The 25,869-nt window shown below is 42.0% G+C and overlaps 1 protein-coding gene across 3 annotated transcripts in view; it reads right to left on the bottom strand.

Moving 5' to 3' along the window:
- RGS6 (regulator of G protein signaling 6) overlaps positions 1-25,869 on the bottom strand; it is a 531,053-nt gene that overhangs the window by 113,594 nt on the left and 391,590 nt on the right. For all 3 annotated transcript variants that reach the window (XM_068254099.1, XM_068254101.1, XM_068254100.1), the window contains one exon: positions 22,141-22,247. In XM_068254099.1, the coding sequence (XP_068110200.1) occupies positions 22,141-22,247 (107 nt within the window). The remainder of the gene's footprint in view (positions 1-22,140; positions 22,248-25,869) is intronic.

Raw genomic sequence — 25,869 nt, 5'->3', positions numbered from 1 at the left:
CTTGCAATAACTTATGTATTAGCATGTAGGCCCCTTGGCATGTTCATATAGCTTTATGACTTATTTATGGATTGTTTCGCCCTGTTAACTCCTATATCCGATGGTGTATAATCTATTGTTTATTTATAAAACACCATCATTATTCCTAGTGCTGAACAGAGTGCTGTACTGACAATGTAAACCACAGCAGGTGACAATACATTAATTATAAATATCCATGCAATATGAATGTGTTACAATACAGTTATATAAACGCATATATAAATAATACAAAGTATAATAACATCCAGCAGTGCCGGTAAACACATTTTAATTTAGAACCATAGGCATCTGTGTATCCTAAAACCCGCTGTCTATATCATACCTAAAGGTGGCAACATATGGTGCAACAAATTGTTTAACTTCCATAGAAAAAAATTGTTGTTTTTTTTAAATCAGAAAGAAATTAGATTTATTAAAGCTTTCGATCATTTTTTTATCCTTTGTAAACTAATTAGAAAAATCAATCATAATTCTTGAATAGAAAAAAAACAAAAATTTGTATCATGTGTGGTCGCATTAAAGCACAAACCTGAAAGCCACTTAAAAAAATAAAAAATAGTATTCTTTAAAACTGAACTCCAGCCACACAGCTGAATGCATAGGTGATTTACCATGTATGCGATATAACTTACCTACCACAAGTTGTGTAATTATCGCCAGCTAATTATGTGATCCAACAAAACTACAACCATTCTCTGCCACACTATACCTAAGCCTTCTACACATGTATCTGTTCCCTCAGACAACATTGCAGGGATGAGGCTATACAGACATGGTGCTAGCCTGCAGGCTAGCAACATGTTTTGTTGCTATGTGTGTGTGTGTGGGGGGGGGCAAGTGACCAACTGGATGGCGTACAAGTGAAGTCATTTGGCAGCTGAGGTGGCAGAGAACAGTGCTCTTGGTCAGCAATCAGCCGAATCAATCCTCCGGGCTGATTGCTGACTGAGGCATCAGGTGACATCAGGGGCCACTGTGCTCATGCTAGATTCTCGGCAGAGGCGGTCGTTATTGGTCACCCAGGCCGAGTTTTATCCAGCATGCGTTTGAGACTTTACTCATAAACTTGAGCAGAGCTGCATTCCAGCTTGCAGATTGGCCAGTAAAGGTCAACAACTACTGTAATCAAGACACACACACACACTCTCTCTCACGTTCTAGTCTGTGTAGGAAGCGGTGCACATAAAATACAGAATGTCACAAAAGGGAGTAAGCCTCTGACATTTTTGTAAATATTTTATTATGGTACTTAATTTCATGGGACCGCACTGAAGGGATGACCGTTTAATGCAATGTAAATTAGTCAGTGTACAGCTTGTATAACAGTGTAATTGTGCCGTGCCATCAATATAACTCACAGCCATTAATGTCTAGACAACTGGCAACAAAAGGGAGTACACCCCTAAGTGCAGAATATCATCGTTCTGCCCAACTAGACATTTTCCATCCACAGAATCACTTGTTAATGTCTCAGGTGTGCATGGGCAGCAGGAGTGTTTTATTTGATGTTATCACTCTCAGACTCTCTCAAACTGGCCACTGGAAGTTCAGCATGTCACCTCACAGCAGAGAACTCTCTGAGGATCTTAAAAAAATAATTGTTGCTTCATATAAAGATGGCTTGGGCTATAAAAACAACAACAAATACAAAAACAAATAACATTTGTAAAACGATTTTCTCCCATAGGGCTTTAAGCGCATAAGCATGGCTCAGACCAGTAATTGGTTGATTTGTAAATTGTGGTACAGAGGAAGAATTCTAAAAGTCTGTAAACGCCAGGCTAAACAGGGGACTTTTCAGTCTGGATTTGAATAGCTCCCCATATGAGTCTATGACAGGTGTGGAGCAGTTTCATGTCCTTCTTATATCCAGGGCTCAAATTGTGTAGGGGTGATTTGAATGTCAACAGTCCAATCTTGAGTATTCTTCATTTTACAGGTAGCCACTCATGGAAGAATGGTGAGCCCTGGCAGGAGCTATGAAGGTGCTTTTGCCAGGGCTCCAGTGTTAGAAGAGGAGGAGGGGAGCAGCAGCGGTAACAGTGAGTCTGACAAGGCAGTGCAGAGCAATGGTACCAAGAGAGCATGGCTTACAGTGGCGAGAGGTGAGTCAATTCTCGGGACCCTACTGGCTCTGCCTGGTGCACCAACCCCACCATCCTCACCAAAGTCTGTACTCCGGATGTAGAGCTCCTAGCCACTAACTGCAGGCCCCTGTACTCACCTAGAGAGTTCTCCTCCTTCATACTAGTAAGGGTCTACATCCCCCCCTAATGCTGACACCAGAAATGCTCTATGCACACTCTGTGATACCATCTCAAGGTGGGAAACCGCCCTTCCAGGGGCCCTATTCATCATCCTGGGAGACTTCAACAACGCCAACCTGTGACAAGAACTCCCTCACTATAAACAGTATATTACCTGCCCCACCAGGAACCGTAACATCTTCCCCTCTCCACCCTGTCTTCCCCAAAGAGCCATGATGCCCCAGTGCCACTCATTGTGCAGGAAGCAAATGTCCTACAACACCTCTGCAAGCTTAAACCAAGGAAAGCCTCAGGCCCGGGTGGAGTGTCAGCAAAATCCCTGAAAACTTGTGCGCACCAGCTAGCCCCTGTCCTTTCATCCATATATAACAGGTCCCTAGCAGAGGGCAAAGTTCCATCCTGCCTCAAAAGATCCATGATCATCCCAGTTCCCAAAAAGCCAGGCATCGCGGAACTTAATAACTTCAGACCAGTAGCGCTCACTTCAACCATCATGAAGACCTTTGAGCGACTGGTTCTTGAGCATCTGAAGCGCTCCACCAATGCCCTTCTCGACCCACACCAATTTGCGTACAGAGCTAACAGGTCCATGGACGATGCGATTAATGTCAGCCTAGCGTACATCATGGACATGGAACACCTGGACAGAACTGACTCCTATATCAAAATCCTGTTCTTCGACTTCAGCTCGGCCTTCAACACCATCTGCCCGGTTATCCTACTCGACAACCTTGGGAAACTTGGCATAGACCCGATGCGCATGGGTCAGAGACTTCCTAACAGGCAGGATGCAGACAGTTAAGCTTGGTAGCTGCTCATCTGACATGAGAACCACCAACATAGGAGCTCCGCAAGTGTGTGTTCTGTCCCCGCACCTTTTCTCCAAACCTCAGTATCTCATCCGTGGACTCTGTCAAGGTTATCAAGTTCGTGGATGCCACAACCTTTATCGGCCTTATTAACGGGCAGAGCGCCTATCACATATTGACAGAATATGCAGCTAGTGCAGGGACAATAAGCTTGTCCTCAACGCGACAAAAGCAGTTGAGCTGATCATAGACTTCCGGAAACATCCCTCTACACTCCACCCTGTTTTCATCGATGAGACATACCAGCCACTCTGAATATAATACAGTCACATCTGATCACTGCAGAGAGCACATCTCTGTGCTATATCTATATACACAGCATCTCAGATTACGGGCTTTTAAACTTGGTATTATCTGATATCTATATATTTGTGTGCCTCTGAGGAAGTGGCTTATGACCGTGAAACACTTGTCAGGCAATCTTGGTTCTGTGGATTGGATTCTTATGTAACTTATTTACATTTCACGACTGCAATCGAAGAGATTTTGTACTTACGAAGAATAAAGACTGATGCTATTCCTATAAAACCCCTAAGTTTGCAGACTTTTTTTGTTAAAAAAAGCCTGCTATATTAAATTAAGTCCTGCAATAAAATGTATCCCTTCAAACCTACAATTCCTTCCAGGAAACTAGTGAGATTTGGCACTTGCACTGTTCCGAACGCAACCTTTTGTTAACCTGGCAAAAAAACCCAGATGTTGGCACTTCAGTTTGGTTTCCAAGCCAAAGGTCGTGCATCAGTGGAATAGTGGAAAGAGACATCTAAGCTGAATCTGTGGATCGAGTCTGAAACACTTTCTCGTGGATTTGTTAGGCTGGCAATGCAGTGACCTAAACTTCACATGAAAGCACTCAGTTAAATTACATTTTGTTATTTGTAGGTCAATGCCTAGAGGGGCATCACCTACACATTTACTTAGCTTCTCTTGAGGGATGTGTGCCATGTGTATCACAAGGCTCAGTCTTTGGAGGTAAATTGAACTTTTATACTGAGGCAAATTCCCTGAAGGTGCATACCTTTCACTCGTAATTTTAAATGGCTTCCGCTGACCTACAAAATATTGAAGCAACTTAGCTGGCCGTCAGTAGATATGGCCTGCCAGCTGCTTCTTCAGGTTAAAAGTTCATTCCTTTTGTTGTGATGCAGAATACATTATGAAAATAAAAGCAGAACCAGAAGCTCAGAGAAATATATTATGGAAATCAGGAAATAGGATCATGGCTGCCTTAATATGTTTGCATATAAACCTGGCTGCAGAGGAATAAGCAGTGTTTACTACCCATAGCTCACGGAATTAAAGGCAGTTGGCTTCTTGCCTCCTGCTTCACATCATGAACTTCTGTTACATTTATATATGAATATATTAGGTTTCTTATTACAGCTGGAAACTGGCAATATGCCTGTCTGAACCGTAATTCAACCACATAAACAAATATTATACACTCAGAGATAATCATTGAACTTGCAGAAAAGGTAACCATTTATGCATGAAGTAGATATATTTTATGACTAATTTGGAAATGCTGGTAACAGTCATTAGTTGTTTATTGTCACTACTTATGCATGCTCTATTAAACAATGAAGTTATAGTATATTCTCTCGTTTTTCTCTCTTGTTTTAGATCTTCCCAGTCCCGTGAGTCCACAGAAGCATCAGTAAAAGCAAGACTCTGCTTTTTTCTTAGATGATACCTTCTTCACTCTAAGTAGGACACGGTGCTCCATACAGTAAATATGACAGTGAAAGCTTCTTCTGAGACCTTGTCATTCTTTAAATGATCACTCCTAGCCAACAATATATTTAGATTTGGAGAGAGTGGGTGGTGGTTAGAACCTGTGTGTAGAGCAGGGGTGCCCACACTTTTTTGGTTTGCGAGCTACTTTAAAATTTGCCAAGGCCAGGAGATCTACCAACAATTAAAGTGTTGCAGACAACCCCCCCCCCCCACACCGGTCATGAACAGCCCCCAGGTACAAGCGCCTCCAGTATAGGTAGCTATGTATAGGTAGCTATGTATAGGTCCCTTCAGCAAAGGTAGCTGGGTACAGGTCCCTTCACTGGGTACAGGTGCCTCTAGTATAGGTAGGTAGGGATAGGCGCCTCTAGCATAGGTGGGTGGGGATGGGTCCCTTTAGCATAGGTAGGTGGGGATGGGTCCCTTTAGCATAGGTAGGTGGGGATGGGTCCCTTTAGCATAGGTAGGTGGGGATGGGTCCCTTTAGCATAGGTAGGTGGGGATGGGTCCCTTTAGCATTGTTAGGTGGGGATGGGTCCCTTTAGCATAGGTAGGTGGGGATGGGTCCCTTTAGCATAGGTAGGTGGGGATGGGTCCCTTTAGCATTGTTAGGTGGGGATGGGTCCCTTTAGCATAGGTAGGTGGGGATGGGTCCCTTTAGCATAGGTAGGGATAGGTGCCATTAGCATAGATAGGGATAGGTGCCATTAGCAGAGGTAGGTAGGATGGGTGCTCAAACACTTACCTCCCTCCAGCGGCGATGTCTGGTCTCCCCTCTTAGACTCGGAGCGCTCCGGCGGGCAGCGTGCTTGAATGAGACGGGCAGGCGTGCGTGCGTGCCCGACGCCGCCTCTAGCCATGACGTCGCGTCATGGCCTCTTCAGCCGCGCCTCCTCTCTCCTCCCCTGCTTCCTATTGGCCAGCGGCTGGCAGCAGAATTTGATGGGACAGCTGCCAGCCGCAAAATGTGATGGGACGCGGCCAAGAGGCCGCGATCTACCAAATAGGCGGTCGCGATCTACCGGTAGATCGCGATCGACCTATTGGGCACCCCCGGTGTAGAGGAATGATACCACCTAGTGGTAGAGTGTCTGTAAAGATTCTCTTTTATCCAGGTCATGGCATAGCCATAGAAAAACAAAAACAGTTCTGTAGCATACGGCATAGCCATAGAAAAACAAAAATCAAAACAGTTTTGTGTTTTACCAGAGGTGTCACTGCAAGTCATGTTTCAGGTCAAATAAGGTAAGGTAGGTAAGGTAAGAATTACCCAGTCTTTTATACTCAGAGAGAGATAATCCAACTACTACAGTCAACAAAAAGCTATTTTTCTTCTTTGGACATTGCGAATTGCGTGTGTGAATGGCCAAGAGCTGTGGGCAAGCACTGCCACGATGGGGTCACACGGGCACCTGTCCCCCTGCTCCCATCCGCCCATGTGCTGCATGGACACAGGACGACGCAACAACAGGCACTTTATTATATAGGATGCTGTTACCACAATTCTGCCACTATAAGGTATAATGCTTGGCACCCACCCTGCAGTTTCCTGTCAGATAAACAGTTGAATAGATAATGTCCGACAGGTCCGATCTGATTTACAATAATTTTTCTGATAGATTTTCTGATCACTTCTATACAAAATCTATCAAAAAAAATCACTCGGAAATAAGAAATGTTCTATTCAACTGTCTGACGGGACATTGCCTTGTGTGTACCAGGCATAAGATGTTCTCACAATAATTAAGTTCTTGAGAAAATGTTGGACTTTACTTTCAGTTTTTACTGTATTTTTGAGAATTTGCTTTACATTACAGAGCATTCCTTTAGTTACAAACGTAACACAGCTGATTATAATTATTATTGCTGTCATTATTATTTCCCTCCAGACTTATACAGAACAGTCTACATGATTTATGCGACCCCCTTTTCTTACAGGGATGCCCTTGCACACGTTTCCTAGATCTAAAGAGAAAAGAGCACACAGGGTACTGCATCTTACTGGATCCTCCAATCATTTAACTACCAAGGGTTCTTCTCATATATGAGCTGGTGTTAACACAGTGAACCTAAAACGTGTGAGTTAAATTGGTTACTCAACACACGAATCATACTTCTTGATATAATCTTTAAGTGAAAACCTTTTTGCTTCATGTACATTTCAATATGAATTTTCTGCCCCAGCTAGGAACACACTTCTCTACTCTCTATTGTCACAGCAGGCAGGCTACAGATAGCCCAGGTGCCAATCGGTAAGCATTTGGCAGAAATGAGTGCCGAGTAGATCACCAGTACAGTCAGCACAGCCCCAAGAAAACCGGGAGAGATAGTGGGAGCAGAAGAAGCTGCACAATCCAGCAAAAAAAAATCAGTGCACTGCAATGCATGGTAACTGTAAGAAGCAGTCAACACAGTGTGCTAAATGAAAGTATCAGGTGGTGGGCGTTAATAAGGGGTATGTCAAGCTGCATGCAGCCCACGGGCCATAAGTTGAACAGATAAGTTGTAGACAACTCCCCATTTTTCGTATCACTTTTCTTTCCACAATGCCAGTTGTTTTCTGCCACATTTCTACGGCTGTTACCGAGAAAGGTGAATTGATCTGATCCACTAAGAAAGACATGCTTTGATATGAAGGCTTTGAAGACATTTTTTTCTCTATACAGATGCCAAAAACATCCACTTCAATGATTCAGGCAGCAAACTGTAATGTTTCCATAACGAGATATCTTAAAGTGGAACTTGGCATCAATACAAAATCCATGTGTAGGAAGAAATCCTCATTCTCTGCTCCCCACCAAAAGTTCTAAGTAAGCATGCTGGAAAGAGGGGTGTCAGGCACACTGGATGAATGTGTGTGTTTGTGCCGTGTGTTGCTGGATTGTCTGTCTATAAGGCTGGATTATGAATATGATGCAAGATGGTGTTTGTGTGCAGTATTCTACAATGCATATACTATATATAAAAAACAAAAAGGAAAGAAAGATCAGGATAATTGATGAGCTGGGGAGGTGACTGGACAAAAAGACGAGGAGGAGTCTTGCAACAGGGGCCAACAACCCAAATGCGAGACTGGGTCTGTGAGACCTTGTGAGTTGGTGAGTCGTTAACCCATAAAGGGACACGGTTTATCATCTTATCACTGCCTATTTGGTATTATGCGTGTAGACACCAAGCTAAAGATTGCGAATATCCACACCTGGATTGAGTTCAGTCTTACGCACATAGATACCAGGCATATACTGATTGTATGTTTGTAACGTTGTGCATAGCGTAGTAATGTGTGTGCATTTGTGTATGAATGTGTGTGATGATTTGTACTGCAAAAAAAACTTCCAATGCTGAAACTGCTAGAACATTATTAAGCATTGCAGTGCAGAGCTGTCAACTTGGAAATGGATGTTTCACTGTTTTCCATTAAGCTAACTCCTATTCTGTCTTTGGTTTGTAATATCTATACTGTCAGTTTGGATATCATATTGTCTGTGCTCTAATTCTTTGTAAGTGTAAACTGATTTGGATTCAGAAAAATGATTGTGAAAGGGTGCATTGTGTGGCCACACCACTAGGTGGTGCCCATGGCATATGCCTAAGTGGCCTTTACCTAGAAATGACATGAAACACATTAAGGAAGTGGCAAATTCTACTTTTCTAAATAAAATGTATGTATTCACCACATTAAATATGCATAAATGAGAACAGGAAATGTTTTGCCAGCTCCTAGCAACTACTGATCCTGCTGAGGCTCTACAGTATTAATCTGATCTAATTACTTATTTTGGGAGAAATGTTTTCTCAATGGCAATGTCACTATTACAATCTAAGAATTTTGATAAAAATACATATTAATAATAAAACAGTAATGTGTATACTCATAGTCAACAGACACATATTGTTGCATTGTCCTGTTTTAGTGAGGGAAAAAAAGAAAAACCACAGGTTTTCGGTAACCTTAAAAGTACATAAATAAATAAATGCACATACAAAAAACAAGGTCCTAGGGGGTACACTGTGCTTGGGATAGCATGGGGAGACAAACACTATAGCTATTGAGAAAAACGTTGGCCTTGTCTGACTCCGGCTTACTTGCAGGCTAATTAGATGTGGCACACTAGCACAGTGTTTCAATATTAATGTATGTATAGCATTCCTTCATACCATGGCATACAAAAGTGAGTTTTGAAGTTGAGAATGATTTTGTGTTTTTGTGTTTTTATTTTACATTTATTTTAAAACACTACTCTTGGGCTCTTGTGTGTTCAGTGTAATAACTAAAATACACACTTCTTTATAGGGAGTAAATTTCAATTTTAGTATAAATCTCAATTTATACGTAAGAGAAATACAGCACCTTTAGAGTTTATTAGAATATTCAAGACAAGACAAGATACAGAACATTTCTATTGCGCTTTTCTCCTGGAAGACGCAAAGCGCCAGAGCTGCAGCCACTAGGGTGTGCTTTATGGGCAGTAGCAGTGTTATGGAGTCTTGCCCAAGGTCTCCTTACTGAATAGGCGTTGACTTACTGGACAGAAAGAGCCTGTATCAGAGGCAGAGCCCATAAAGATATACTTAAGTATATAAAAAAAGGCAGTTTTACTTACTTGGGGGTTCTACCGGCCCCCTGCAGTTAACCTGTGCCCACGCCCGCTGCTCTTCGATCCTCCGGTCCCCTTCCACGGCTCAGTTTCAGTGACTGAGCCTGTTGCCGGCCAATTCGCTTGCGTGGCCCTGGTCACGTGTATCTTCATTTGTGTACCCGTTGGCGAGAGTGTCCTGTGCAGGCGCAATAGAGATTTTCTCTTACTGCACCTGCACATGACGCTCTCGCTCATGGGAACACGAACGAAGATACGCATGACCAGGGCCACGCAGGCGCAGTGGCCGGCGACAGGCTCAGTCGCTGAAACTGAGCCACGCAGGTGACCTGAGGATCGAAGAGTACCGGCGTGGGCACAGGTCGACTGCAGGGGGCCGGTAGAACCTCCAGGTATGTAAAATTGCCTTTTTTGATACACTTAAGAATCCCTTTAAGCAGTACACTATCCAGATACCAAATGGTCTGCAGTCTTGTGTTCTTGGTCTGCTGATTTTCTCTATTTCTAGTATGTACCAGCTTTATAACTGGGATGTGTATACAGAGGTGCATAGGGGATAAAGACCACAAAATTACCCTTGCAGGAGAGAGGGAGAGAGTGTGACAGATATAGTGTGCTTCCACGAGTGTATTGCAGCTTTCTACTGCATCCCATATGTCACAGCTTTCTTGCACCCCACATAGTGTACACAAGTTTTTTTTTTTTTTGTATTTAAAATTGTTATTTTGTTAAAGAAAGATTAATTAACAATCCACAATAACATTACTTAATAAAGCCTGTTTTACAACTGCCACTTAAGGCGAAATGTATCAACAACAAATGACCATATAATATAATCAAAAATTGTCTCATAATATAGCAATGTAGATAATATTACTTAGAAATGCTAAGAATGTCAGTCTGCAGTGGGTCCTCAGTGACCACAAATTGAGCCCATAGGTGTTAGACATAATTGACAACCGAGTTGATAAGGCAACCGAGGGCCCCAACAGACCGCATGTCCCTGAGGGGGGAAAAGAGTCCCCTAAAAAGAGATAGAAGAGGAATAGCAAGAAGTGGAAATAAGAAATGAGAGAAAGAAGAGGAGAGAGAAAGTAAAGATAGGAAAGGAAGAAAGAAGGACTTGCCAGCCATCTATATCACTAGAACTTATACCAGACCCAAGTGTACACAAGTTTTACAGTGCCCTTCAAATAGATTTGCAGTTTTCTCTAGGCATAGATTTAGTTTATACACTACTGAGTATGGCACAAGCGGTAGTTGATAGTATTAATAATGGTAATTTTACATTACCGATAATATACTATTTCAAAAGTATTGCTCATGTCAAACTCCTTCTCTAATCCCACCTCTCACACTACCCCTCCTACTACCGCTACACCTAACACTAACATCACTGCCGCCAAAACTAACCTTACTACTACTCCATCTACTACCACAGCACCTAACACTAACCTTACTGCTGTTGCACCTAACATTAGACTCACTGCTGCTATGCCATACTAACTTGACTGTCACTACATCTAACACTAACCTCACTTTGATTGCACCTAACACTAGCCTCACTGCTGCTACGCCATACTAACTTCACTGTCACTACACCTAACACTAACCTTCCACTACACCTAACACTAACTATGGATCGTGTGTCTCTTACCATTCCTCGCGCCTGCAGATTATTCCATCACAGCCAGAGTGATGATGTAGCTTATTGAATTACCCAACTTTAGAGTGCTTCCTTGTATTGTACTGCACTTGCTACTGACCCCTATAATGTGTCTCAAATTCACGATGCCCTTATATGAGTCCTACTTTTCCAACCCTCGTAAGAGAGTCTCTCCTTTGCAGGGCCCCCCATAGTTACCCTATAGTTTGTTGGTATTTGGAACCAGTGTTGTGCGTAACGGCTGGTAATTTACGACTTGAAGTAATTACAAGCCATAATTGCAGATTCTGAGATCAAAGTCATAATCGGCCATGGTTACAAGTTGCGACTTCGAGTGCATTCGTAATTACACCTGTATTTTTTTTTCTTTTTAAATTATGCATATATGTATCTATGTATGTATGCAGAGCTGGGACAAGGTCCTCCAGCGCCCAAGGCAGAGACACCAATGTTTGCTCCTCCATCCCTCCCACCCCAGCAATCACTACTGATTGTTGTTAAACTAAGAGGCGCCCCAGGGCCCCAAACCCCCTGAACACCTTAATCTCTAGTTATCTGGCTTGCAGTCACTGCCATATATCCCCTTTTCTTATTTCTCTCTGCTTGAAACACAGTAGGGGAATGATAGCTGAGTGTGTTATGCACCCCCTCCTACACTGCTTCCTGAGGCTGGAGCCTCTCTTGCCTCTGCCTCGGCCCGGCCGTGTATGTATGTATACATGCACATCATTATTACCCGTTATCGTAAGACAATTTGAATTTCTATCGGTGATTCCAATTACAATCAAAAATACGGTGTAGCGACCCATAATTGTAAATGCCGATTACGATCACCACTATTTGTAACACTAATAGATAGAAAAATGAAGACATGCACACACACCTCCTAACACTTTAAGCTACTGCACAGAGGGCCTGATTAATTAAAACATACAGAAAACGTAAGAGTAAGCATAGGGAGAGCAGGTGTCCAAAACAACCAATCACATTCTTTGTTTTTTGTAAAACAGCTCAAGCTTGATTAGCTATTATGTGCAGGTGTACAGTTTTGGCTAAGTTTTCTTTGCACCTGTCTTGACAAATACACCCCAGAAATTTTCAAACTTGTTAAAAGAAATTTCAGTTAGATAGGCTATAGTACTTAACCATTTTAGCCACACAGACGTGAGTCTCATGTCCGCGTCTGCTGCTGCTACAGCCGCAGGGAGGTGAGACTCATGTTCGTACACTTTGCGCACAATCGCGATGGTCACGGAGACAGAGGAATTTGGGGGCAGGGGAACACCACCCATTAGAGGGGAGATGATTGAATGGGAACACAATTCATTAATCTAAGTCCCATTGTGAACGATCGATGGCATCAATGAGATGCTGTGATCATTAGTAACTTCCGACGTATCACGTACATGCATTACTTCCTATTTGCATAATTAAAGAACGCTATTAGGAAATAATGCGCGACATCTTGTGGCCAAATAGTAAATTACACCTACATACGTACACCTACATAGGTTAATTTTAATAAAAAAGACCCAACACAATTCAATTATGGGCTTGTAGTTAGTGATAGATGTAAACCTGAAAAATGCACCTTTATTTCTAAATAAAATATTGTTGCCATACATTGTTCAATTGGACAAATGGGCAAATAAAAAGTTTGGGTTAGATCCCCACTATAACGTTTTATTTTAAAATTGTAATGGCCAAAAACTGAGAAAAAACTATTTTTTTCCATTTTTTTTATTTTTCCCTTTAAAATGCATTTAGAATAAAATAATTCCTAGCAAAAGGTACACCCCAAAGAAAGCCTAATTGGTGCTGACAAAAACAAGGTATAGATCATTTTGTTGTGATAAGTAGTGATAAAGTTATTAGGGAATGAAGGGAGCAGCGCCAAAATGTGAAAATTCATCTTGTCCATAAGGTGAAAACAACCTGCGGCTGAAATGGTTAATAAGACCTTAACTACAATAACCTCCTTCTTTGCAACAGGGCCGCTTCTTGGGCAGTGCGGGCAGGGCGACTGCACTGGGCGCAGACCAGCAAGTAGAAGAAGGGGGGCGCAGGCAGAAGGACATAACTGCTAGGGAGCTGGTGACACGTAGTGCAGCCAAATGGAAGAAGAAAAAAGATTACCAGCGCGATCACCTTCCTTGACTCCTCCTAGGCTGCCTGCGTCAGACTTCAAGTCATCATCATGTCACCACCACGTGATGACACCTGACCTGATGTCCTGTAGCGGTACTGCAGGCTGTGAGTGTGCGGCACCCATGGAGGAGTCGGCTTTCCGGGCTCTCCTCGCCTGGGTGTTTTCCTGCTTCCTCCTGGATGAGTGGCTGGTCACTAGAAAGTAGGCAGATCTACTTGTGACCTGTGGCTGTGTTTCTGTTCTTAAAGAGTAAGGGTTATCGAGTCCACGGGGGTGGGGGGAAAGGGGCGCAATTTTTACATCCTCGCCCTGGGTGCTGTTTAGCCTAGAAACTGCCCTGCTTTGCAATATGTGGTTTGCTGGCAAATAAAGGGTGTACCTCAGGGCTAAATAACCAGAGGCTTTATTTAATAGTGTGATTGATTTTACTGACCGATTATGAAAAATGTAGGCGGTGAAGTAAACAAGATCACACACAGGAAATTCGCAGTGGCTGAAATCTACAGTCACTGAGGCAGAACTGCTCAATGACACAGATTAGCTGGATTAGAGCAAAAATTATCCAGGGTTAATCACCTTTACTGTTGTAGATCGGCCAGAAGCAGGTGCTTAATCACAGATTTAGCAGATTGCATGGCATGGTTTCCTTGTGAAGCTCACTTTTACAAGCTGAAACTCTAGAGATTATTCTTCCTTAGTATGTGATCACTGCTGGAAATTGGTAAGGCCAGTTCAGTAAGCCAAAATCTATTCAGTAAGGAGACACTTGGACATGACTCCCTAACTCTGCCACTGGCTATAGTGCACCCTAGTGGCTGCAGCTCTGGCGCTTTGAGTCCACCAGGAGAAAAAGGCGATATAAATGTCTGTGCAGTTTTTCATGGGTTGCAGTTCAAGTGGTCCCAGGGTCAGTCTTAAGGCAGATGGTGCCTGTGACCTGTGCTGGTATGGTGCTCCCATTTGGACCATCATATCTCTTTCCATAATACTGAGAAAGCATTTTTTTTAAAATGTTTCAAATAGAATTGTGTATTTGTACATAGGAAAATACTGCGCATTTGAATTGTTTACCAAGCCATGTGCCCCCAGAAATCTGTCAGCAGCATAGCCCCCCCCCCCCCCCTGCGCATAGAAAACATATAGCCAATGAGCTTTGGTTCCTGCATGTCATGTGACAGGGATGGAAGCCACATGGTCATTGGCTGTTTAGCACTTGTACACTGAAGAGGACCGGTTCCACTGCTGGAGGAAGCCAATGTACAACACTCCGCTGCTGTTCTCCATTATGTACAGCAGCGGCTAGCCCATTTTACAAGGGAATACATGAAATTATATCAAACACCTTAACCGCTTAAAAGGAACTCAAGGTGTGAGACCTATGGAAGCTGCCACATTTATTTCTGTTTTTACAATACCAGTTGCCTGGCAGACCTGCTTATCTCTCAGGTCAGTAGGGTCTAAATCCCACACCTGAAACAATCATGTAGCTAATCTTGTCAGATTTGTCATAGACATCTGATCTAAATGCTTGGTAGGGTCTAAGGCTTAAATAATTAGAGGCAAAAGGATCAGCAGGACAGCCGGGCAATGTGCATTATTTTTAGAGATGGCCGAACCTCCAATTTTCGGTTCGCGACCCGGGTTCGCGAACCTCCCTGCGAAAGTTCGGTTCGTGCAAACTTTTGCGAACCGCAATAGACTTCAATTGAATAATAGACTTCAATCGTGCAAAATCTGAATTTGACGCAAAGCAGCGTTTTAAGAACCGAAATCACATTGAATGCTAAATTGCAGGCCTAAAGTGCTTTAAAACATCTTGCATATGTATACATCAATCAGGGAGTGTAATTAGAGTTCTGCTTCACACTGACACACCAAACTCACTGTGTAACGCACCGCAAACAGCTGTGCTGGACTGGTGCGCACCATGGCCAGAGTGCAGGCCATGGCGGTTTTCAAGCCCATATGGTCACCGGGCTGAGGTAGCTGAATGACAGAACAGTGAGTGTCTAGCTGATCAAATTTGGTCTGTCCACAATGAAGCAATGACCTTATTATCTTGGGTGTGCCCCCCCTCGAGACATTCATATAGCCGGCGGTCATTGTGATATGCAAGCCCCCTCACCGCGACAAGGTAATTATCACGAAAGGGAATTGGCACATGTACATGCCTTTTGTTTTGTTGTTGCAGCCCCAGTGCAGCCAGAAAAATTAGGCAGGCATGTACATGCACCAGAAAAATTATTATAGCGGCCACAAAAATTCAGGAATCCGCCTGGAGTCTTGGACCCTGTTGGTGGTGGCGGGGAAGGCAGTCAAGCGGCCTGCAGGCAGAGATGCTGTGTGGGGAGCTACTTAGTCTTGGGGCAGGCAGTCACACGGTGTGCAGGCAGAGATGCTGTGTGTGGGGACTGACTTAGTTTTCGGGGAGGCCTGACTGTGCTTTGCAGACCACGTGGTCAGATGGTCCCTTGACCCAACGCTGTGTGCCAGAGATGACACCACTTGCCTTTCAATATCACGGTACAGTTTGGGTATCGCCTTTTTTGATAAATAATTGCATATCTTCCACTGCGGTGTGTGGATTTGCTTTTGTGTGCTGCTTTCCCTCAGGTGGTCATCCCATTGCAGTTTGTGCTTGATAATCATGTGCCTTCGTAAGGTAGCTGTCCCTATGCGGGTCTTGGTCTTTCCAGGGCTCAATTTTCTGTGGCAGAGAGTACAGATGACATTGCTCTCATCTGAGGCAGACACACAAAAAAATGTCCACACCACTGAGCCCTGGGGTGATGGCACTTTGGTGGTGGCGGCCGACTGAGTGTTAAGCGGGGTGCCAGAATCAGAGCAGGAGGAGGAAGATATGTCACGCTTCCGTGCGGAAGCTGAAAAAGATGAAGTGTTTTGTGTTAAATAGTCAACTACGTCCTGAGAATATTGGGGGTTGATGGCTTGTGCCTTCTTCTGAACACTGTACTTTGGTCGCGGGCCGCACAAAATCACGACAGCACGACCTCAAACAGACCTGCCAGGTGGCCTGCCTTTGCCTTTTGTTTTGTCCATATTGGGGGGGGGGGGGGATGAAGTGAAAGGTTTGCACTGACTTGACTAATACAATGTGTAGTCAGTCACACAGGCGCAGTTAACAGGTATGCACAGAGTGGTATATCACACTGCGTGCGCTCATGTAGGTAGGTGGGTGCATTGAAGTGAACAACAGGTAGTAGGTAAATGCAGGGATGGGTATTACATGTGCACCTGTCACACACAGACAGGTACCGGATAGGCACAGTGACACTGCGTGCGCTCACGTAGGTGGGTGGGCGCACTGAAGTGAACAACAGGTAGTAGGTATATGCAGGGATAGGTATTACATGTGCACCTGTCACACACAGTCAGGCACAGTGACACTGATTGACAGGGCTGTATATAATGCAAGTGGGCCACAAAAAAAATAGATCACAAGAACAAGATTAGCTCTCAAAAGTGCTGTTGATGGCTGCTTTTTTAGCAATAACAATCAGCCAGGAGCAAGCTAACAAGCCTACAAGAGCCTAACTAAGCTTTCCCTATGAGAGTCTGCAGCAGCTATCCCTTTACTAATTACTGCAGGCACACAAGTGAGTCCACTGCCTGACGCTGCCTGCCTTATATAAGGGGAAGGTGGGGCTCCAGGAGGGAGTGTAGCCTAATTGGCTACAATGTGCCTGCTGACTGTGATGTAAAGGGTCAAAGTTGACCCTCATGATGCACTATGGGGGTGAACTGAACTTCCGGAAAAGTTCCCGGTTCGCCGCGATTGCGAACCACGAAGTTCGCCGAGAACCGTTCGCCGGCGAACCGTTCGGGCCAGCTCTAATTATTTTGTCATGTCAGCCTCCATATCCCGCTCACCTCGGGTTCCCTTTAAGGCAAAATGGACATTTTAAACAATATATTTGTGCACTAATTACTGCATATACTGTAGAACATTTCATAAATGTCCATTCTGCCGAAATGCATGTGCAAGCGTGCTAGTTTTAATTACTTAACGCTGGCAGGGCGTTAAGTAATTAAAGTGTATTTCCTGTCACATAAATTGTACTGTATAGTTTTAATTATGGGCAAGAGGATATCCAACAGCCAGTTTTACATGTACAGTAACTATCCTAATTAGATCCTGCAATTTTCTTAAAGTGCTGCAGAAACCTCCTATACCTATACCATGCTCTTTGACAGCAATACAAAGGTTTCGTAGCTGGCAGAAGAGTAGGTCAGAGTAGCTCTCTTCCTGTCTCTTTCTATATTTACAGTGAGCGGAGGGATACACCTGAGCTGGTTTTACCTAGCCTTACCATCGCTTGAACTTCCAAACAGGTGGAGTAATAGAGCAGCCCAACAGGCTGAAGGAGAAAATCATGGGCATTTAGGAAACCCCCCAGTAATCTCATCCAAAACCGTTTAATAAGCAGACATATTATCAGTATTATGGGGCCTGTGAAAGAGGCAAAAGAGAGTGATGTGCATGTCTTGCCAACACCCCTGGGACATGCGAAGGTGCAAGCTGGAGGTAGGAGGGGTATCAAAGCATACATCAGCATGCTCCAACGCACATTCTGCACAGGGGGGCCCACACCTGTAGATCAGCTGACCCCACCATTTTGCATCCAAAGTTTGACAGTAAAAAAGTCGGCTTATCCTCAGTGATATACGTTATTTGTCACAGAAGCCTATCACTGCTGTGAAAGCTCCCCAGGATGTTCATGGACAGTAACTGTTACAAAAACAGATTCTGGAATAAAGTTGATGATATACCATATTCCTGTAATAAAAGCATAAAAGCTCCTAGCAATACTGTACTGTTAGAGCCGGGGAAGGGGGGGGGGGGGGGGGAGGGTCGGGGTTTGAAGACTTGTGATTTTACACATATGACATTACCACGGGACAAATGCAAATACAATAAAACTGAGCAAAAGTAGGTAGTAAGGAAACTTCCTTTCATAAAAGTCACACAGTACTCATAGCATCAACACATCGGGGTTTGAAGACTTGTGATTTTACACATATGACATTACCACGGGACAAATGCAAATACAATAAAACTGAGCAAAAGTAGGTAGTAAGGAAACTCCCTTTCATAAAAGTCACACAGTACTCATAGCATCAACACCTCAATAACTTCTACAACCCTTTTAAGACTTATCTGAGCACATGCCTTTGTCTAATAAAATCTGTTTAGATGGACAATTGTTGGTGGTTGTGCTGTGTAGTTCCCTGAAGGCAGATCCATTGTGCCCCCTTCCCCCTATGCATTTTTTAAATTGAAATGTTAAAAATGCAGTTGGATTAGTGGTTGTGCAGGCATTCCTCAACCAAGACATTCAGTTGCAGTGCTCAAGTATTGCATTCAATGTCTATCACACTGTTCAGCTGGTGAACCATTGTAATAGGCGTACATTGAACTTCATTAGTAAACCTTTTAATTATTAATGTCCTATTAGATGGCATACAAATTAATATTGCCTGCCATTTTCAGAGATGATACAAAATAATGTTGAGTTATCAACAAACTTATAGGGATTGTGACATGCTACACAACGATACTGACAGCAAGGCTATGTGGGAGAGCACATGGAAAGGAACCTATTTTCTTTAAATGTAAAACTATGCATCTTGAATGTGCTAATGACATAGCACTACATAAACTAAATGGAATACACCTGGAAAGATCAGACTTGGAGCAGTTAGGGATACTGGTTAAAAATAAGTTAATCAGCAGTACTCAATGACAAGCAGCAGCAACTAAAGCAAATACAAATATGTAAGGCATATTGCTGGGAACAGACGATGCAATTCTCTGGCCCCCCACCCACCCAATCGGTGGGAATCGGGCGATTAACAGCAGTTTGCACATTGCATCGTGTGTTCCCTGCATAAAAGGGGATAATAAAAAAGGAGATGATAGTATAAGGCTAAGTTTACACTGGGACATTGAGGAAGATTGCATTACAAATGCAAAACCGATGCGATGTTCACACTGCGACTGCTGTGTAATCTAAAGGTGGCCACACACCATACATTTTTTTTAAATATCTCTTCAATTTAAGAATTGCAATCGATTTTTCTGACTGATTGACTGTAACATTTAAAAATTATGACCAATGTACCAATGTTCAAATTTTTCCCCAATTATGATAAAAATGATTGGAAACTCTGAGAAAATTTCTAGGGTGTGTATATAAATAAATTGGCAATCTGACACACATCATACAATCTTTAGAAAAATTGAAGATAAATTTCCAGCATTCCGGATCAATAAGAATCGAAGAAAAAAAGGGAAATCTGATTGGATTTTTTAGTAGAATGAAAAAGAAAAGCTAGCTTTTGATTTTTTCGGGAGATCCGATCATATGTATCGAATTGCCGTAAAATCGGATCATTTTATTGTATCGTGTGTGGCCACCTCAACAGTGCCACATCCCAACACACTGCATTACAGCAGAATGGCCCAAAGGTTGTATAATGTATGATACGACTTTTCTGTTATGTTTCTGTTTTTACAGGAAATGCAATGCAACTACCACTGTGAACGTAACCGAATACTATATATATATATATATATATATATATATATATATATATATATATATATATATATATATATAGTCGCTGTATAGTGTTGTGAGAGAGTGATGATAAGTTATGAGGTATGTGTTGTGGCTGTGTATGTCAGGATTCAGGTATTAGTTAATGTTAGCATGCTGTGATGTGTTTTATGAATGTTCTGTGATGTGTGAAACTGTTATAAAAGTTGACTGTATGCCATGAAATCAAATTATGTGTGTATTAGAAAGTAGGGGCTTGATTCACAAAGCGGTGCTAACTGTTAGCACGCCTGTGAAAACCCCCTTAGCACGTCTAAACAAGCTTTTCGCGCATAAAACTTTACGCGCGCAAAACTTTATGCGCATAAAACTTTACGCGCGTACTGCACAGAGCGCAGGGCGCACCACGCGAAGTGCCCATTAAAGCCTATGGGATTTAGCGCGCGTAAAACTTTGCACGCGTAAAACTTTATGCGCGCAAACTTAGTGCGCGATCTAATTGAGAAATCCGGTGCTAACCTACTTAGCACCCTGGTTAGCGCATCTAAAGACTTTAGACGTGCTAAGTAGGTTAGCACCGCTTTGTGAATCAAGCCCTATGTGTTCAAATGCTTGTAAAAAGTAAGACGAATAATGTAAAAATGGTTGCCTTTGCACCTCAAGTAATGGTACAATAAGCCAGTGATTCTCAAACCTGTCCTTGCGACTCCCCAATGGTGCATGTTTTGCAGGCAACCTCCCCTATGCACAGGTGGGGCAATTAGTGTCTCAGCTACATGGAATCTAGCAATTCACCAATTACCCCACCTGTGCATAATTGCCTGCAAAACATGTAGCGTTGGGGAGTCACGAGGACAGGTTTGAGAAACACTACAGTAAGCATTAAAATCTGATGTTGAACTAGGGCTTAATGTATTTTTGAAGGAGACCCCTAAATCTCAGACCATGGCTAAAACTAATGCTGGCAAAAGGTCCACTCAAGGCACATAGATAAAGAGTTACCTAAATATCAAACACAGGCACACATATTAACACTTGCATACATACACGCATACTTACACATCTGCCTACACATACATACACGGACAAACATACATATTGTACATACGTATACACATACAAACATACCGGTACATCATGAGTTAAAGGGACACTACAGCGAAAAACTGTAACATTTAAAATATGTGCAAACATATACAAATAAGAAGTACATTTTTTCCAGAGTAAAATGAGCCATAAATTACTTTTCTCCTATAATGCTGTCACTTACAGTAGGCAGTAGAAATCTGACAGAAGTGACAGGTTTTGGACTAGCCCATCTCTTTATAGGGGATTCTCAGGAATATATTTATTTTCAAAAGCACTTAGTGAATTGCAGTTGCTCTGTCCAACTGCCAAAAAACTGTGTAGGGAGCAGGGAAGCTGGCCAGCATCATTGTTTAAATCCTTTTTCGGAATATCTTTATAAAGAATAAAAGCCTTGCTGAGAATCCCCTATGAAAAGATGGACTAGTCCAAAACCTGTCACTTCTGTCAGATTTCTACTACCTACTGTAAGTGACAGCAACATAGGAGAAAAGTAATTTATGGTTCATTTTACTCTGGAAAAAAAGTACTTCTAATTTGTATATGCTTGCACATATTTTACATTTTACAGTTTTTCGCTGTAATGCCCCTTTAAAGCTTTAGATTTCATAACAATTAGATATAGTAGTAACTCTAGATACAGTAGTAACTGTATCCTAACATCTGCAAGCAGACAATAGAATAAAATTGTGCAAAATCCTAATACAGATAAAATCGTCCATCTATCATTTAAACAAAATGTTATGAATAAACTTTCCTGATAGGGACACATAAGCTATGTATGCTGAAAAGTAAATTTGGGATAGACAGATTTCTTTTCATCAAGCTGGTGACAGACATGTCAAGTGTTATGCTCCTGTGTTAAATGACAGGTTCTCTCCTTAATTTCCCTACATTGCACTAATCTGGAGGTTTTAACCTGCACTTATCTGGGGGGTGGGGGAGGGGATTTCAAGGGAAGGAAGAGAAAAATCTGCCAAACAGTTGTCCATTCCTTGCTTGGCCGATGTTTCGCCAGCTTCTGTCTAAAGTTTTAGGGTTTACCCTAACTCAATATAAAAGCTTACCAAACAGACCCAGTGTAATTTAGAGATATAAATAATATAATCATTTTTTTATTCCAGTGTTATTTAGGTTTCACTTACTTGAAAACGGTAGAAGGTCCCATCATCCTTCAGTGTGAGGACATGGTCTGATATGGGAAAGATGTAACCTTGGGCTGCTATAAGGCTTCCTAAGTGTATTGCTTCCACTGAAAGAAAGCAAAGCATAGTTAGTTCAGGAACTTCAGGACATTTTAGGAACTACTGGTAATAATAATTCTACTAGAAATTAATTGTGTATTATCATTTATAGTAAACAACAAAGGAAAGACCAGCACTGCATATCACCAGATGGAAGGTACTGTGATGCTGGATCTTCTGCTGCAATGATATGTTGTTAACCAACAATGATCAGAATAATTAAAGAGACACCAAAGCGAAAAAAAAATATGATATCATGAATTGGTTGTGTAGTGCAGCTAAGAAATAAAGCATTAGGAGCAGAGACATAAGTCTAATATCAGTACAGGAAAAGTTAAGAAACTTCAGTTGTTATCTATGGAAATAGCCATTGAGCTCTACGACTTTCAAAGTCGCAGAGAGCTCTGACTTCTGATGATTTTTATCTCAACTGTATTGTTTTTTTCTTTAGCAGAGAACAGTTCAGGACAGGTCAAAAGTTCACTGCCTGTTCTGTAAAAACATTTAGAATGCTGAGTAGTGTGTAAATTGCAACTATGAGAGAATGATGCAAAGTTATAAAAAAAAGCTGTAAAACTGAAAATAAAATTATGAGAATATTTTTTTTTGCTACCAATGTTCTAGTAATTATCCGTACTGTACAACCAATTCATTATATCATAATTTTTTTCGCTTCAGTGTTTCTTTAATGTAAAATGAGAGAGTCAATGAAAAGGGAGCACTCCAAAGCTCACAGGACCAGATTTATCAAAGCATTACCGACATTTTTTTCTTCTAAAACTGTTCTAACCAGCAGAGGAACTGTTCAGCATGATAGTAAGAAACTTCCCAAATCTTACATAATACCGGCAGTTTAGCGTGGATTTCTAGAGCTGCACTACAGTTAAGAAAAGTGAAAATCCATTCCTAAACTGCTGCAGATTAAGAAGTGCCCAATAGCAGTTCTACACATAGTGCAGGCTAGACATGATTTGTGAAGGGCTCCTCCCCCTGTGCTGAATTCCTCCTCAGAGCCTGCTGACAGCAGATGTATTGGTTACCTCAGCAACAGCAATTTCCATCACACACTGCACTGCTTGAGAGACCTTCCTAACTCCTCCTATTCTTAAAAGTTTAAGAAGGAATCTGCACTATTTAGTGATTTCTTAGGATGTCTGAGACAGTTCTGCACAGCTTTCTAAAAACCTACTAGTATTTTGTCTCAGACACTCTTGATAAATGTCCCCACAGAGTTTTAAAGGCAAGTAAAAAAAGTGAAAAGAACCCTGGCCTACAGATTTTTCATGTGACAAATGTGCATCCTTGTCCATGAGATGAAAGGCTTGGTGTTTCATGACTGTGTTTTATGATGCAATTGAGCCCATTTTTAAACCTCTTGTAAACTGACTAACGGTATACATGGGGATTTTATTTCTATGTTGGCCATGTGACTCTGGCTTTGTTGTTGTTTTTTTTAATAAATGTGTTCCATGTCTAAATGCATGTTAAAGTATATTGCATTTAATTGATATTTATCTAGTAAAACCACTTGATTTACAGACTGCACAATTTAGGATGAGAGGTTATTCAGTGTATATAATTAATAATCAAATGAGCTATTATTATGATTGTATAACTTACAAAAGGCAGATTTGTGCCTCTAGAATAATTGCACTCACAACAATTGTTGGAGTATCTCAGTAAAGCAGGTAATGTTTTTATAGTAACTAGGTGATTCTAGTCCTCTTTTAGCATCTTCAGAAAGACTTCAATAAAATATTTTAATAATAAACATAATAAGCTATATTACTGAATGTATACACTTGTTGTATGTCTGTATGCATGTGTGCATATACTATATATAATTAATATTAAACTTTCTCCCAAAAACATATAGATACGTTAATTAGCTTCCTCCTCAAATTGACCATCGATGATCCACACGTGACAATGCTGGGGATTACATTGTGAGACCCTCTGAGGGACCACATAACAAAACTATATATTGTACAAAGAGCTGTGAAAGGAGACATATAAATACTAAATAATAATAATAATATGTGGTGAGGAGTACTTTGAGTTTATAACCAACAATTGTATGTGTGGTTGCAAGAGCAGGTCTAGGCGATACTGGAATATCTAAAGCCCTGAATACATTGGCTTTAGATCTGGTAAACAATCAAAATCTCACTGATATTGTTTTCCTGGGTACTTCTGTGCACTGCTTAATATTCCATTGGGCATTAGCAGACATTTGAAGGAATGTGAATCTGAAAAATGTTACTGCTATGTCGTGTACTGTTAAAGCATTGCATGAGAAGATTATAGTCAGCAGCTTTGGCAGTTTGGAGAGCAGGAAGTTGTTGATGAAGAAGCTAGGGAGCAAATACTCAAGCAGGGATGTCAAACGCCAGTCCTCAAGGGCTGAGCTCCTCACACATTTTTGGCACAGCTCAAATTAATTGATAGGACTGAATCAGGAAAGGTGTTGTTCATCAAGTAGAACACATTTCTCCATTTCTCAGTCCATCCTAAATATTGGAATAAATATGGGGTGCATGTAAAAAAAAGGCACCCGGTAAAAAGGGCACTGGAGATAGCTGCTAGTACAGGCCTCGGTAAACTATGGCTGCTTTGTAGGCGGCCCGCTCCTCCCCCTTCTCCCCCTCCCACCATTTGTTAAAAAATACGTGCAGTGCACTTACAAGAACTAACTCACCCAATCACTTTTCTAGCGGCGATCTCCAAGACAACAGCGGCGTCATGTGCACTGCCATCATTACATACCAGCGTGTCCCATTATGCTACCGCGCCATGGACCATGCCTCTGAAGCAAGTGCCTGGGTGAGTTACACTCAATCAGTCCTGGTCCCAGAAGCCTGGAGGCAGGAGGAAAAGGAGGGAGACACGCACTTATGCAGTGAGACGCCTTCCTCTTAAAAAAAGTTTTCCCATCCCTGCACTCATAGAATATGAGTAAAATCACTGATACTCTTCTACTTAATTATAATAGTAAAATATCAGTAAACATTACTGATATTTTTCTATGACCTAACCCAACCCCACTCTCTCACAGAACCCTCCCTCTACCAATGCCTAACTCCAAGACTCCCCTGGTGGTGTCTAACCTTTACCCCCCACCCGGTGGTGCCTAACCTTAACCTCCTGGCGGTGCCTAACCTTAACCCCCCCTGTAGTGCTTAAAGAGAACCTGAACTGAAAATAAAAAGTCAAAATAACCATACACAGGTCATTCTTACCTCCTGTGTAGTCTACTCATCAATCTCTTTCTCCTCTCCTGCGTCCCATTTGTCCACTGTGATCAATGGAATTCTCCGTCCTCCATTTTAAAAATAGCCATTACCCCATAACAAAGAGTTTGTATGTTCTCTCTGTGCCTGTGTGGGTTTCCTCCGGGCACTCCGGTTTCCTCCCACACTCCAAAAACATACGGATAAGTTAATTGGCTCCCCCTAAAATTGACCTTAGACTACAGTACTTACACTACATAATATAGACATATGGCAATGGTAGGGATTAGATTGTGAGCTCCTTTGAGGGACAGTTAGTGACAAGATCTATATATGTACACTGTACAGCGCTGCGTAATATGTCGGCGCTATATAAATACTAAATAATAATAATAATATT

Source organism: Hyperolius riggenbachi, chromosome 9 (assembly GCF_040937935.1).
Source record: "Hyperolius riggenbachi isolate aHypRig1 chromosome 9, aHypRig1.pri, whole genome shotgun sequence".
NCBI classification, from domain to species: domain Eukaryota; kingdom Metazoa; phylum Chordata; class Amphibia; order Anura; family Hyperoliidae; genus Hyperolius; species Hyperolius riggenbachi.
This window is presented reverse-complemented; position numbering and strand designations above follow the sequence as displayed.